This window comes from Leguminivora glycinivorella, chromosome Z, assembly GCF_023078275.1.
Source record: "Leguminivora glycinivorella isolate SPB_JAAS2020 chromosome Z, LegGlyc_1.1, whole genome shotgun sequence".
NCBI classification, from domain to species: Eukaryota; Metazoa; Arthropoda; class Insecta; order Lepidoptera; family Tortricidae; genus Leguminivora; species Leguminivora glycinivorella.
In genome coordinates, this window is record NC_062998.1 from 7,504,535 (window position 1) to 7,520,884 (window position 16,350).

At 39.5% G+C, this 16,350-nt stretch overlaps 1 protein-coding gene across 1 annotated transcript; it reads left to right on the forward strand.

Annotated features, from left to right (window-relative positions):
- The first annotated feature begins 1,512 nt into the window (after positions 1–1,512).
- LOC125241792 (vitellogenic carboxypeptidase-like) lies at positions 1,513–16,014 on the forward strand. The gene is made up of 8 exons (XM_048150424.1): positions 1,513–1,586; positions 3,432–3,718; positions 4,284–4,402; positions 8,240–8,410; positions 10,093–10,260; positions 14,517–14,772; positions 15,247–15,378; positions 15,876–16,014. The coding sequence occupies exons 1-7, from the start codon at positions 1,552–1,554 to the stop codon at positions 15,261–15,263; spliced, it is 1,053 nt and encodes a 350-aa protein (XP_048006381.1). The 5' UTR covers positions 1,513–1,551; the 3' UTR covers positions 15,264–15,378; positions 15,876–16,014.
- The last annotated feature ends 336 nt before the right edge of the window (positions 16,015–16,350 follow it).

Here is a 16,350-nt window from a genome sequence, read left to right on the forward strand (position 1 = left end):
CAAGGTCAAATTACTTTATCCACTAGTGGATAAAATGCGTTTTTACCCGCTGGTATTGAAGGACAAAACACGTGTTTCCGAGCTAGTGAGGGGAAAAATAAAAAAATATGTCATTTGTTCTTATAATAACCTAACCACAATTTTAAAATTTTGAAAAAACCCCCGACCGCGACTCCCGACTAACTCAGCATTCAGACAAAAAAAAATCAAAATCGGTTCATCCGTTCGAGAGCTACGATGCCACAGACAGACACACACACAAACAGACAGACAGACAAACAGACAGACAGACAGACAGACAGACATACACACAGACAGACACGTCAAACTTATAAACCCCTTCGTTTTTGCGTCGGGGGTTAAAAATAAGAACAACCAAAAAAAAAAATGTATGAAAATATTTGTATGAAATATGATTTTTGCTACTTCCAGTCTTATCCCTAAAAGGCCCATACATTTCAGTTTCTTTCTATTCTGTGTGGGCTTTGTCAGTTCCGGTATAATTATGTCCTTGATGAGAAGTCGTAGCCAAATGCCAAATCGCTCACGATAATATTAAATGTTAATGGAAAAACTAACTAAACTGTAAGGTACAGCGGGGCAAATCTAGACTGAGGGCAATTGTAACTGATCCATTTTTTGCATTATTACACTATGATGTTGAGTTCCACTGAACACGCCTACCGCATATAACCGGTGGACACTCTATTTAATAATGCAAACATTGTAAAACATGGAAAAAATGGACCAGGTACATTTTGCCCCCCAGTCGAGATTAGTCCCGCTGTACAATCAACCAATTGGAACCCTAGGCCATTGTAGAACTATGTCATAGTGACGTTATAAGTCAGATTGTAAGAAATCTCTTACTGCTTGTCATTTTGACATGGTTGTAGTGTGGCCTAGGGTTCCAATTGGTTGACTGTACCTTACATGACATTTTGTTTATTAATAGTACATTACATCAGAGGCCGGGAAAATGAGGATTTCCGGCCAAGTGGGTATATATATTCCGGATAGGGATACGAGGCCGGGAATCCGTTTTCACGCCGAGGCATGTATAGTGCTTTTCTCAATCATACAATGAAATTAAAAAAATGCTCCAAAGGACAATATTTTATTTATTAAGTGACAAAATACAAATACACTCAAACGTCAAGTGTGACAAGTATCCAGGTCACACAAAAATTAAAAAAAAAGTGACATGACAGTACTGACAGCTTTCTTAAAAAAGTTACTTTGCAGGCCTGGGCCTAAAAAATAATATGAAATCCCTTTACAGTCCTCTCGAGTTGTTGCGCCCAAAAAGCGATACTTCCCAGCTCATTTTAAGGAACGTAAAGACAATATTTCATTGCATGTTTGAGAAAATGGTATATTTCACACTTAACTCATAACATAATTAATTATACATGATTATTGGTTTACAAGGTGGCTATCGTCGTGTATCGCAGATTCAATTTTAAAAACATGCGTGCGGTGATGGATTTTATTATGATAATACCTATATTTTCTTCAGTGTTTAACAATTTTCAGTGGCTTTATTAAATCATGAAGTGTTGGTTAATCCTTTTATACTTATGTGGGTAAGTACAAGCAAAGACATATACAACCTGTTTTTATTGAATTCTGTTAACTTTAAGGTGCGCACACGTAAAACACGGTGTGTAACTCCATCTAGACAGATAAATAAATAAAATAAAAATAAAAAAGCCTTTTATTTCGAGTCCAAGTTAAGCTATTACATATCATCGAATGTTGTCACAATTTATAGTTATATTCTAATTACCTAATTATGTCAATGTTAATTTAATTTAATTTATAATTTAATCTTAATTTAATATTTAATAAAATTGTGGTTATTTATTTATGGCGGACAAAAACCCCTCATCGGGTGAAGGCCTCCTCCAAGGACTTCCATCGATCCCTGTCTGTAGCTACATAGTTCCAGTTTTCTCTAGCTATTTTATTTATGTCATCAGTCCAACGGCTATTTGGCTTGCCGATGCCGGCGCGTCTTTTTCCTGCAGGTCCCCTCCACGTGGTAGCTCTCACAGTCCAGCGCGACTCAGACAGCCTGGCGACATGCCCCGCCCATCTCCATTTTTGTGTTTGGGCGTGCTTGAGTGCGTCTATTAATTTTGATTTATAAAAATTTTGAAATTAAAAAAAAATTAAATTAAAAAAAAAATTTAATAGACAGATAAAGACTAAGAAAAAAACGTACCTCAGTACCATACAGAAAAATGTACGGTGGCCTGGATGGCATTACACCTTTGGGGTACGCTCAGCTAAATGGCGCTAATATTAATTTTTTAACACATATCAAGCTAGGAATATGGGCCAATTTGTCAAAACTGAGGTTCAAAAGTTTTAAGCCTGTGTCGAGAGATGGCAGTCTATGCACTGTGATTCAGCAATTCCCGTTAAGTTTGTACATTTGTATCACGTCTCCGATTTGGATAAAAATTGGTAGACTGATAGAGTCCATGATGCTGAGCAAGATCCACTAGGTTTTCCAAAATGTCCTATGTAGTTTGTATGAAACCTTCATTTTTTGTTACCAGATTTCTATAAATTTTCGGTAACAAAAAAAGAAAGTTTCATACAATCAACCTAGGGCATTTTGGGAAACCTAGTGGATATTGCTCAGCATCAAAAACTCTATCAGCCTACCATTTTTTGATCAAAATCGGAGACGTGGTCCAAATGTACAAACTAAACGGGAATTGCTCGATTACACATTTTACGTCGACAGGAACTCTCTATACTTAATACTCGGTCCTCTTTGGTACAAGTGACGGGTCTTCCATTTTTAGTAAGTTCTCGTATGTTTTACGAACAGTTTTAAAATACTGGGTGAAAGCAAGGACCATATAATACCAGACTAAGCCCATACAAAAAAGCGTACCCCCGAAATGTATGCCTTTTAGGCTTAAAACTAGATGGCGCTGTTTGGCGGCCTAGAAGTGGAAGAAATCAGATTTTCTCTTAATATTTTAGAGTGTTTTTATTTTTTTTAAGAACTAATGACATGCTTCTTTATTTTAATATCATGATATCACGCCAATAATACACATTGAAAAAAATAATTGTAGGCATTATCGGTGCAGTTATGATAGTATTTAATAGGTGGCGCTAAAAAATGGAGTTACGATTCCTAGTAGTATGCAGATTGTAAATCCATATCCATACTAATATTATAAATGGGAAAGTGTGTGTCTGTTTGTTTGTCCTTCTTTCGCGGCCAAACGGAGCGACGAATTGACGTGATTTTTTAAGTGGAGATTGTTGAAGGGATGGAGAGTGACATAGGCTACTTTTTGTACCTTTCAAACGCGGGCAAAAGCTAGTCCCATATAAATTATCCTTGGTATGAGTCACACAATAATTGTCAGACATATACTTAAATAAAAACAATGAATTTTCAGACTTAAAACAAAAGAAGCATATCAATCCAAACCTCATTCTACATCAAACCATTCAAACCACAGAGAAACATTCAAAGTAGAATCCTCAACATGGCTAGGAGTGGACAGCTACGCTGGTTTCATTCCTGTTAAAGAAGAATACGATTCCAAACTCTTCTTCTGGTATTTCCCGAAGAAGAATGCTAGTGACACCCCCTGGATAATTTGGCTACATGGAGGGCCGGGTGTGTCATCCTTGGTTGCGGTTTTTGAAATAAACGGCCCCTTTGTTATAAAAGGAGATGAAAGTATGCGTATTTTAGTGACTGGACACTTTTTAGTGGTCCTAAACCACTTTCGAGCTATAAATCTATGTCAAAAGCAAAGACATAATTATGTAACTCCGTATAGACATACTAAGACTGGATACAGTCTAAGAAAAAAATGTACTTCAGAGCCATAGAGAAAAAGGTACGGTGGTTAAACCTTTGGGGGAACGCTCGGCTAGATGGCGCTAATATTAATATTTGACATTTTAATACATATCCAGCTAATAATATGGGCCAAATTGTCAAAGCTGAGGTTCAAAAGTTTGAAGCTTGTGTCGAGAGATGACAGTCTATGCAATGTGATTACACATTTTACTTCGAAAGTAACTCTCTATAATACTCGATCCTCTTTGGTCAAAAGTGACACTTAACGCCATCTATGTGTGGTGTAGTGTATGCGCGTTGTTAGGCGGTTGCATTTTAATGTATGGGATGGTATGCTCTTCTTATATTTAATCTATGCTCATACTGAATCTTTTAAGCAAATCCTTTTGCCTAATGGTTAGAACTGTACACAATATTACAGTAACTCTTAAATTTTCAGTGCATTTAAGGAATTCTTCATGGACGAACGATTACTCAGTGCTGTACATAGACAACCCTGTCGGTGCTGGCTTCAGCTATACACGCGAGGACAAGGGATACACGAGTAGTGAAGACGAAGTACGTACAAGTGTAAGTGCGTTATCACATTATCCAATCCGATATCAGATGTCGGAAGGATTTCAAAGGCAAAAATCAAAGATGGCGTCTTCAATGTGTAGGATATTGGTCCTACATCCGATACCGGATCTGATAATGTGAAAACGCAGTAAGGCCTAAATGCACGCTCATAATATTGGCGTGCAACGGGGCGGGTCGTGCGGCGTGCATGTCAAACAATTGACGCTCATACTAACGGCCCAGCCACGACATAGGTCTAAGCGCGACAGCGGCATGGACTTTCAATAGGGACTGAGCTCACACTTTTTTTGCCATACTAAATTGAACTTTATCACCGGTTCAGAAAGGCGTTCTTATCAGACTAGTAAAAGTGTGTCCACATGAGAGGGTCAAAGTTGGGGCTGGTGTCCCTCTCGCACGTGTGACCAGTGTTAAAGAGATTACTATAGTAGTAGTATTTTTACCAGTATGATAACTAAGTTCATAAACTTCTTAAATTATTTTTGTATTATATCGAGGCAAGGATATTAATACCTTGTAACGAATTGGTAAGTCATTATTATGAAGCCATAAAACCAAAGATTTGCGCAAATAAAAAAAACCTTTAATTCGGTATTAGTAGATTTGGTAGTAACTTTGAATACTTATTGACTGATAACCCCAAATAATGACAGTGATGCGTCATTCAAATAATTTTGACACTGGCAATAAGTGCGAGAGGGACACCAGCCCCAACTTTACCCTCTCATGTGGACACACTTTTTGGCCTAACAACTCAATCTAGCTTAATAATATATAAATCTATGGACAGCGGTGAGCGGCAGCCATACGAGCGAATGAAAAGTCCCATAGCTGTGTCTCGTTCCAATGTACGGCCGCCGCTCACCGCTGTCGCGCTTAAACCAATGTCGTGGCTGAATCGTAAGTGTCCTGAGTAGACGCTGCGCACCCCACCGAACGCTCTGCATCGAGCTTCCACTCAGACCTTACACGGCGTATGTATATTCTTTGGTGACAATAGGCTACTTTCCTTCGAAAATTATAGGGAAGTGGGGGGGGAGGGTTAGAAGGAGATAAAAAGTAGCCTTTGTCACTCTCCATCCCTTCAACTATCTCCACTTAAAAAATTACGTCAATTTGTCGCTCCGTTTTGCCGTGAAAGACGGACAAACAAACAGACACACACACTTTACCATTCATAATATTATTTATTTATTTATTTATTTAATTTTAAACTTTATTGCACAGTAAAAAAATGTACAAAAGTAAGTATAGTAAGTATAAGTATGTATAAGTAGGTAAGTATGGATTCGAGTTGAGTGACGTCATGGTCAACTCATGTACTTTTTATACTCGTATTTCTATCCGAGTTACTTTCAGGATTTATCTCTGAAATGTTACATGTCCAATATATTAAAAAAATCCAAGTCATCAATTAGAAACTGGATTTAAATGTTTTAGACAAATGACACTTGTCACCGTGGTGAAATAGAGCACTGGTAAGTTTAGTTAATCCAGTAAAAAAAAAAATTTGTTTATAATTTTAAAAGTGTGACCTAAATCAGAATGATTTCAAGCGTGATTCCCCACTGAATACCTACAAGCATCTCATATTTTCCAGGTCGCTAATTCTGCGTTTTGATATTCTGAAAGTTTTGAAATTCACGTTGGCACTCGCTGCTTAATTAAATAGTAAAGTAGTCACTTCTCATTTAATAGTCTACTTTCCCACTCATGAATCTCATGAAGTGTTCATATGACGACCGGTCTGGCGCAGTCAGTAGTGACCCTGCCTGCTGCGCCGCGGTCCCGGGTTCAAATCCCGGTAAGGGCATTTATTTGTGTGATGAGCACAGATCCTGAGTCATGGATGTTTTCTATGTATATAAGTATTTATATATTATATATATCATTGTCTGAGTACCCACATCACAAGCCTTCTTGAGCTTACCGTGGGCCTCAGTCAATCTGTGTAAGAATGTCCTGTAATATTTATTTTTTATTTTTATTTTATATAAACTTTACTATAGAGGAATAAGTAAGGGAAGAGTTGTAATTCCATACATCAGTAAATGCGAGTTATTTGTATAGGCATAGTTAAGTGACATCTAGCGACAATCACGAGTCAATCACGCGTCAAATAGCGTAAATTATCAGTACTGCTACTTGTCAATAGATATCGCGATGGACGAAGAGTCTAATACTCACCTATTTTATTAATTAATACACAATAGTATTAATCAGTATTCTGTTTTCAATTCATTCTGCTTGTAATATTAGTTGTAAACTGTTCTAATATTAAATTGTTGGCAGACGAGACACAGTTGTCACCTAGTATCGAGTAGCGGTACTGATAATTCACGCTATTTGGCGCGTGATTGACGCGTGATTGTCGCTAGATAATATTACAAATAATAAATATTACAGGACATTCTTACACAGATTGACTGAGGCCCACGGTAAGCTCAAGAAGGCTTGTGTTGTGGGTACTCAGACAACGATATATATAATATATAAATACTTATATACATAGAAAACATCCATGACTCAGGAACAAATATCTGTGCTCATCACACAAATAAATGCCCTTACCGGGATTTGAACCCGGGACCGCGGCGCAGCAGGCAGGGTCACTACCGACTGAGCCAGACCGGTCATCAAGATGTCACTTAACTATGCATATACAAATAACCCGCATTTACTGATGTATGGAGTTAGAACTCTTATCCTCTATGGTGTTATCACGGAATCTCACGAACGTGACGTGTAGTTCGGCCACAGAATATAAAATAGAGATGCAACGAATAGTTGTTTGGCCGGATACCGGATACCGAATATTCGGCCCAACCATCGGCCGAATATTCGGTATGCGGCCGCCGAATATTCGAACAGCAGAATTTTACCTACAATTTAAGCAATGAGCGGGCGCGGCGTGCAGGTTTTGACTTCATGACTTGTTTAGTGAACTTCGCGCGGAGTCCGTTTTTGTTTAAATGTTTTATTTTTTTAATAATAAAGGGCTATGATTATAAGTATGATATTAGATAACCGTAACTGTTTTTTTTACATTTAATTTGTTTACCCCAAAATCGTTCCATCAAAAATAGCACATCCGGTATCCGGCCGGATAGTACGTCACTATTCGGTATCCAGCCGAATATTAAAATAAGGGCCGAATAGGCCGGATACCGAATAGTAACCGAATATTCGGTGCATCTCTAATATAAAAGTACCAAAGTACAGAAGGCTCACTGTCAACGGACAGTTGAGTAAAGGCCGTCAAACTTTATGGGCCGCCGGAATGTATGAAGGAAACGCAGCGCGGAGTGACCACCCCATGTTCGACCAACATTAGTGCTTCATGATCTCCGACTGACTTAATGTTCGTGAGTTTCCGTGACAACTGACAATACGAATGAAAAATGTTTTGCACTTCATTAACCCCCGACGCAAAAACGACGGGGTGTTATAAGTTTGACGTGTCTGTCTGTGTGTATGCCTGTCTGTCTGTCTGTCTCCCGATTTTGATTTAGTTTTTTTTTGTCTGAAAGCTGAGCTAGTCGGGAGTGTTCTTAGCCATGTTTCATGAAAATCGGTCCACTATGTCGCGATCGGGGGTTTTTTCAAAATTTTAATTTATAGCTTCTACAATTATCTTCAAAGATAAACGTTATTGCAGATTTCTGAGTTACCTATACTATATCCTGAAAAATATTTCGCTCTACGTTTGTAGCTCCTTTCTTGCACATTACGATTATCTTCACACACACAGACACAAACGTCATTGTAGATTCGATTCTTGAGTTGTCCCACAAAAATTTCCATTCTATTTTTTAGGTAGGGGATCAACTGCTGGAATTCTTGCGGCAATTCCTGGCAATATTTCCCGAGCTTCGTCAGCGGCCATTGTTTATCGCGGGAGAGTCGTACGCGGGCAAATATGTTCCTACTCTGGCGGCAGTTCTACATAGGAACAGAAATAAGCCAGCATATCAAGTCAATTTGAGGGTATGTAGGTATATTTGATAGCTTAATTGTAGCTTAAGCTCAAATTGTGTGTGTGAAGGCTAGGGTTGCAAAAAAACGGTTTTTTCTTGCTTGAAAAAAAAAAAAAAAAACCGTGAAAAAAACTGTTTTTTTTCTGGAGTATGTTTTTTTCTAAAGTACGAAATCTCAAAATTTGCAAAGCAGTTAATACTTTTATACGGTTTTTTAGACTTAATGTTAACTATTAAACAAATTTAATCAAACAACTTTAATGTCTGGTCTTATATATGTAACATTTACGAAATCTGTAGTTGGTTGTTATCACTATTTACTCTTGGCAACACCACTGTCTCTCCACGCTGCACGCCGCATCGGGGATTCCCCAATAAACGTTTGTATACTGAATGTTAACCGAATTGAAATGTACGTTATTGTTATTGAAACACGTTACAATTCACGAAAAACCGTTAATGTCGAATTATTTGTTCATATGAAATAAATCATATTTAGAATAAAAAACAATGGTGCTCGGTTTTTTTTTTCATTTCTTTTTTTTATAATTCTAAAAAAAAAAGTTTTTCTATTTGCAACCCTAGTGAAGGCAGCTAAATAAAACGAGATCGACCATGTTCCGTAGTGCGTAAGGCACTGCTCCAGCCTAAAGCAAGTAAGCGATGAGCGTTCGGCAAAAGAAATTAACAAATGAAATGATACTCTCACCCGTGTAAATAAATGACAGAGCGAGCGATTTACAGTTCATCGCTCGGCGACATACAATATTGTCGCACGCTCTATCGCCGTGACTTGCGTGGGCGACGGTCGCGCGATGATCGCGCGACGGAGATGCGACGCATACGAAATCAAACCTTATCGATACGGAAGTATGAGACGCGACGGCGACGGTCGCGCGACCGTCGCCCACGCTAGACACGGTGTATCATCACACCTCGGACACTGGCGATCAAATATATGAAGCGCGTTCCTAGCACACAGTCTAAGCTCGTGTAGGTGAACTCGTATCATGCTTGTATGAGTGACATATGACAGGTCGACTGTTCGCGTTTTTGACAAACGGTAACTGTGAGGTAACCGAGAGGGGGTGGGAGGCACTTTCAGCGGGGAGCGGGAGTGGCCATACTGTACGATAGTACTCTTTATTATACTGTGCTATCATCGCGCTTCTTTTGTTTACTATGGGAGCGGCTACCTTTTGATCGTTTCTTTACCACCAGTGCCTAAGATGATAAATGCGATCCCTTTCAGGCTGACTTTCATAGTCCCATGAGTATACGATACAATGGCGATAAACTGATTATCAAGCTAATTTAAAAGACAAGACTGCACCAGCAATATACATTTGCACGAGGCTCACCAGAAATGTTAAGGAATTTCTTTAGAACGATTTTCATCATGCTGTACTGGGTGCGTAGCCGAATGGCACAAACGCTCACGAAACGCTCACGAAACGAAACGCTAGTAGATGTCTATCCCTGTCGCTCTTGCGAATTGGCGCGACAGAGCCGGACTAGGTTTCGTTTTCGTTTGGCGTCGGAGAAATGCCATTCGGCTACGGGGCCTGAACTGTCACATACATCAGAACAGCGTCCTCTTGACAATAGTCATTTCTGGTCAAGTTTTAGAAGGAGAGGATAGAGCTGGAATGCTATATATTCTTAAAGTCAATGATTTTTCTTATATTCCAGGGTGTGATGATAGGCAATGGGTTGATTGATCCGCGAAGCATGATGCACTACACAGACTTGTGTCTCGTTCTTGGCCTGTTGGATGATGAGCAGGGTACAGTTCTAAGGAACTTGGAGACGGATACCGTAAAACTCCTGGATGCCGGGAAGATGGTGGATGCTGCTAATGTACGTATTTGCTGCTAATGTAGGTAATAGGTTGATAAATTAGCGAAGGGTGATGTAAGGTACAGCGGGACAAATCTCGTCCATTTTTCCATGTTTTACAATGTTTGCATTCTTAAATAGAGTGTCCACCGGTTATGTATGGTAGGCGTGTTCAGTGGATACATGTAGAACTGAACATCATAGTGTAATAATGGAAAAAATGGATCAGTTGCAATTGTCCCACAGTCGAGATTTGCCCCGCTGTAGCTTACTAGTTTCATAGATTTGTGTCTTGTTCATTGTCCATGTTTTATTGAACGACGAACAAAGTACAATCCCAGTGTAAGGCCTTACGGCTCAGCCACGACATTGGTCTAAGCGCGACAGCGGTGAGCGGCGGCCATACATTGGAGCGAGACACGGCGATGGGACTTTTCATTCGCATTCTACGGCTGCCGCTCACCGCTGTCGCGCTTAGACCAATGTCGTGGCTGGGCCGTTAGTACACGCTCATATTGCGCGTATAGCGGGGCGGGGCGTGTAGCGTGCAGGCACATCTCGGACACTGGCGATCAAATATATGAAAGACGCGCGTTCCTAGCACATATTCTAAGTTCGTAGGTGAACGCGTACTTTGTATGAGTGAAATATGACAGGTCGACTGTCCGCGTTTTTGACAGGCGGTAACTGTGAGGCAAGAATTTTATATATATCTCTGGATAGTGCGTGCCGACCAATGAGTTGAAGCCAGGTTCATTCACCTTTACTCCTATGTTCTATCTCATTCCAACACTGTGATGTATTGCCAGATAAGTTAATAAAAAAAACGTATAAAACATTCTTCAATCAAATTGACTTACTTTTCTTTGTATTATACAAAAAAAAACTCAATCAAAAACCTTATTTCTCCGGTATTTACCTCCTGCGTACTATGGGAACACTAATAATAAAAAAATATGCCCGATATGTCAGAATTGTCAAAATTCATTCACCGATTCAGAGATTTATTTTGCAAAATAAACGTTTTTCGACGATTTACTTAAGTTCTGAGCTATGTATTGCATAGTGAACCATTGTGGAAGTAAATGGAAACCGAAATCCGACGTAAAATTTCACAAGTAAGTACTTATTTTACCAAAATGTTCATAAACCTCACTGGCAATAAATTTTCTTCTATTTTGCTTGTAATCTTGGTTAGTTCTTATCATTATATTGTTTTCATTGTCTCAAATTATATCAAAATTCCCACGAATAGGTTTAGAACGATAAATATGACCTTTAAAGAAAAATAATGCTATGTGTGGTTTTACGACTAGGGTGACCAATCTTTTTTCTTGCATGGTATTTACTCTTATTGAATGGAGCTAAATCTATCAACTTGGTACGGTTTCTATGTTCATAGTTCATATCACAGTATAATAATACCAACCTTATATAATTTATGTCTTTACAATTAACATGAATAATATTAAACTTTTCAGTGTTCCAAAAGATGAAGGAAGGAGGCAGCATTGGCTGTTGGCTGTCGATTGTACCGATAAAAGGAAATGTTTCAGAGCGTTCGACAATTTGCAGATTTGCACTTTAAGCCTGAAGATTATGACACAGAAAGAAATTTTAAAAATCAGTCCAGTAACGACGGATATATCGTGGCATAAACATTAAATTGAGATACATATATACATGCGAAGAGAATTGAAATACGTACGAATTGAGAACCACCTTCCTTGAGATTTGGGGCGGCGCTTAAAAATAAAGATACTGTTTTAAAACGTCCTAGTATTTCATTATTTCCCCATTGACAAATACTTCCCTTATATTTTTGTGGCTATTCCCACTAGTTACCACCAAGTTTTTACCTGTCCTAACTACTGGGATTTCCCCCACATTGTTAATTACCACACCGGGGTTAATAGCTACTGGGATTAGTTTTCCCAGTAGTTACTACCAAAATATTATTGTGATGGTTTAAAGTGACCAAAACACTAAAATATATATTCCATTGCATGCTTTAATAAACACACTGTCAGTTAGTAAAAGACAAATACTTATGTAACTCCGTATAGACAGATAAAGTCTAAGAAAAAAAGGTACCTCAAAACCATACAGAAAAAGGTACGGTGAGCTAGATGGCGATACACCTTTGGGGTAGGTACGCTCAGATAGATGGCGCTAATATTAATATTTGACATTTTAACACATATCAATATCATATCAAGCTGAGAATATTGTCAAAACGGAGGTTCAAAGGTTTTAAGCCTGTGTCGAGAGATGTAATACGTCAAATTCCGCGGGATATCCCTAATGTATGCTTAATCATGGACACCCTAAAGAAAGAGATGCAAGACCGGCGTGACGTAATTCAAGGTCAAATTTTCTGGCTTCAACTCATTGGTCGGCACGCACTATCCAGAGATATATATAAAATTCTTGCTGTGAGGCAACCGAGAGGGGGTGGGCGGTACTTTCATAGGGGAGCGGGAGTGGCCAAGTACGATAGTACTCTTTATTATACTGTGGTGCAGGTCAAAATATTGAAGCTGATACAAGTGTCTTGAGTCGACGCTGCACAGGAATACGCGCTCGGAACAAATTCTCCACAGTACTGGTATCGGTACCATTGTCTATAATAGACATGTCCCATCCCTACGGCTACGAAGGCGCGCCATTATTTGAAACGACCAATGGCAGCACCTTGCGCTCCCGCCTCGCCCCGCAAGGTTTGGTGATTTGCGTCTCGAACAATATCGCTTGCATTTAGGCTTCTAGTGGGTGTTCTGTGCCGCCAAGATCGGTTTCGTCGGCCACTTGCGAGCACATGATGTGCTGCACATCAGTGACAGCACCGGAGCTGGCAGCAGTCGCCGTGGCCGAATTCGGCCGTGGAGAGTATCCAATATCCATACTAATATTATAAATGGGAAAGTGTGTGTGTCTGTTTGTTTGTCCGTCTTTCACGGTAAAACGGAGCGACGAATTGACGTGATTTTTTAAGGGGAGATAGTTGAAGGGATGGAGAGTGACATAGGCTACTTTTGATCTGTTTCTAACGCGAGCGGAGCCTCGGGCAAAAGCTAGTTATTATTATATATAAAAACTCAGTTAAGCCATGTTAAGCTAACTTTATACCTAGATGACAAAGCGTGGCAGTTGTAAATGGGATTAAATATTTAGATGTTAGGAACCTTCTCTCTGTTTGTATTGAATTTCACTTAATCCAACTTCTGTACTTCTGTATATCTACAGAAGTACATAAGGTATTTAAAAGTACTCAAGGTTTACAGTGGCATCTACAGGTACTTTAAAGTTTAGTTTGAATTTTACAAAGAGGATGTTCAACTTCATTATAAATTCTTCGAAGTAAACTAAGATCAGGATATTCCAAGAACATATACAGGCGCTTGTTATACGAAACCAGATCTCTGACCTACTAACCCACGGAGAACTTCGACCTTATTATAAATATTATAATGAATAGTCAAAGATCGGCTTCCGCAATGGTATTTTTCTTTCAAAAGACCACTCACACATTTAGGTATTTATTTATCAGAGCCACTGCTGAAACAAGGCCCCCGTCTTTTTTTCCATGTATTCTAAGAGGGGTCTTGACCCCAACCCCATCACTTACTATCAAGGCATCAAGGTCATCCTGCCAACGCCGTTGAAGCACACGTTGGTCAATGGCGATCAAAAATTATGAAAGAGCGCGTTCCTACGCACACAGCCTAAGTTCGTGTAGGCTTACGCGCACCATGCTTGTATGAGTGAGATAAGACAGGGTCGACTGGTCGCGTTCTTGACAGGCGGTAACTGTGAGGTAACTGCCAGCGGGTGTGCGGTAAAGACTGACCAGAAATATAAGACCGCGCCATGTTGCGGAATTTAATTATAATGATTTTCTTCATACTAATGTATATCAACTGTCACCGCGTACATCATAATAACAGCGCCCTCCTGACAATAATCATACTTAAATATTTCTGGACAGGGTGCGTAGCCGAATTATATAGGCTTTGTTCATACTACGCTACACAGAAAACGCTCACGAAACGAAACGCTCGTAGATATCTATCTCTACCTATTATAGTCTACCTTTCGCGGCGTTCCGTTTTCGTTTCGCGTCGTAGAAACGCCATTCGGCTACGGAGCCAGGCTTTACTTTCAGCGGGAAGCTGGAAGTGGCCATACTGTACTGTACTCTTTATTATACTGTGGTTGAAGTTTGCCACAATAACGGTCTGCGGACGTTATTTATTTAAGTTAAAAATAAATTTCAGAAATTCAACGAAACAATAGAATACATCAAAAAGCATAGCGGCGTCAGCTTCTTAAACTTCAACGAAGACGGCCCAGCCGTATACACGTTCCTAGACTTTCTAAATAAACAAGATGTCAGGAACAGCCTCCATGTTAGCAACGCGACTTTCAACGTAAACAACCAACTGGTTTATGAGAAGATGTTGCCGGATTTTATGAATACAACTAGACCTTTTTGGAAGAGCTGCTTGAGCATTATGGAGTGCTGTGTTATAGGTAGGTATGTCTCTGAATCAAGAAATATTCTGGGATGACCCACGGTAGAATTCGGGTATAGACCAGACGACACGTCTTGACCACTCGTATTTTAGTGTGAGCCCAGTCATCTTGTATTTAGTATTGTGAATGTTAGAGTGACAGTCTCCAAGTTTTTTTTTATGTGATAGGAGGCAAACGAGCAGACAGGTCGCCTGATGGTAAGCGATCACCGCCGCCCATGGACACCCGAAATACCAGAGGTGTCGGAGGTGTGTTGCCGGCATTTAAGATGGGTGTACGCTCTTTTCTTGAAGATTTAAAGGTCGTATCGGTCCGGAAATACCGCAGGCGACAATTCATTCCACAGTTTAGCTGTGCGGGGCAGGAAGTTTCTGGAGAAACGCACAGTAGCGTTGTCAAAAAGACTCTCCTCTTTCTTCAATTTCATTTCTGTCACTCTAACAGTAGAATATCTACTATGTTTAATTTCAGTGGGCAGTTCGACGTGATATTACCATACTGGGGCTCGAAACACACATACGCTTCCCTAAAATGGTCTGGTCGCAATGAATATGACGAAGCTCTAAGGATACAGATGAAAGACCCTAGCGGTCACGTGGTTGGGTAAGGTTACTTTAAAGACCTTTGTTTGATCGAAGACACTAAGCACCTAGATTATATTCTGGGATCAGCCTAGGCTCCTAATAAAGGGACGGCGAAGTTATGGCACTCGTGACCGGATGACCACAGGGTGAAATATCAGTGGTCACGTAATGCACGAATAGTGCAAGATTTAGTACCTGTAGTTACAATTATAATATTTAATACCTTTAATATACCTTTAGGGCGTTTTCACATTATCCGATCCGATATCGGATGTCGGAAGGATTTCAAAGGCAAAAATCAAAGATGGCGGATTAAATGTATGGGATATCGGTCCGACATCCGATATCGGATCGGATAATGTGAAAACGCACTTAGTCGTTGAATATAGGACTATAGGCACACCTCGGACACTGGCGATATGTTCCTATCGAGCTATTCGGCCGAATACGAATATTAAAAATCTTGTCGAATATGCCGAATACCGAATATTTACCGATTTGGCCATATTGTTGCAGTTACAAGAAAAGCGGCGGGCGGTTCACAGAAGCACTAATACGAGGGGCAGGCCACATGGCTCCAAAAGATAAACCTCTTGTAGTCAAAGCCATGATCGACGAATTTATAGGCGAATATAGCAAGAGAATCTCAATTTCCTGACATGTAAATACTTATCATACATTACATTAATAGTGGATTACTCCATTATCTTGCATAATTTTTTTTGTCATATTTTACCTTCGCATAACAACGCTTGATAGAATCCTCTTTTCGCAGAATGACTTTTTGCATAAATTTCTTGGCATACTGTCTTTTTGCAGAATTATTTAAGGCAGAGTAATACAATGGCATAATGGTAAATTGTATAATAGTCGTATAATCGATTAAATGTTTTGTCGAAAATTGTGTCGCATTCTATTGACTTGGCATACCGTCATTTCGCACAATTCTCTTAGGCAGAATAATACATTGGCATAATGTTGATGCGCAGAA

Bases quoted from the DNA above. Each gene is read 5' to 3' on its own strand.
- LOC125241792 (XM_048150424.1), top strand. From the start codon at position 1,552: ATGAAGTGTTGGTTAATCCTTTTATACTTATGTGG. The intron at 3,719-4,283 runs GTATGCGTATTT...TTAAATTTTCAG, and splicing joins TGTTATAAAAGGAGATGAAA to TGCATTTAAGGAATTCTTCA. The intron at 10,261-14,516 runs GTACGTATTTGC...AATAAATTTCAG, and splicing joins AGATGGTGGATGCTGCTAAT to AAATTCAACGAAACAATAGA.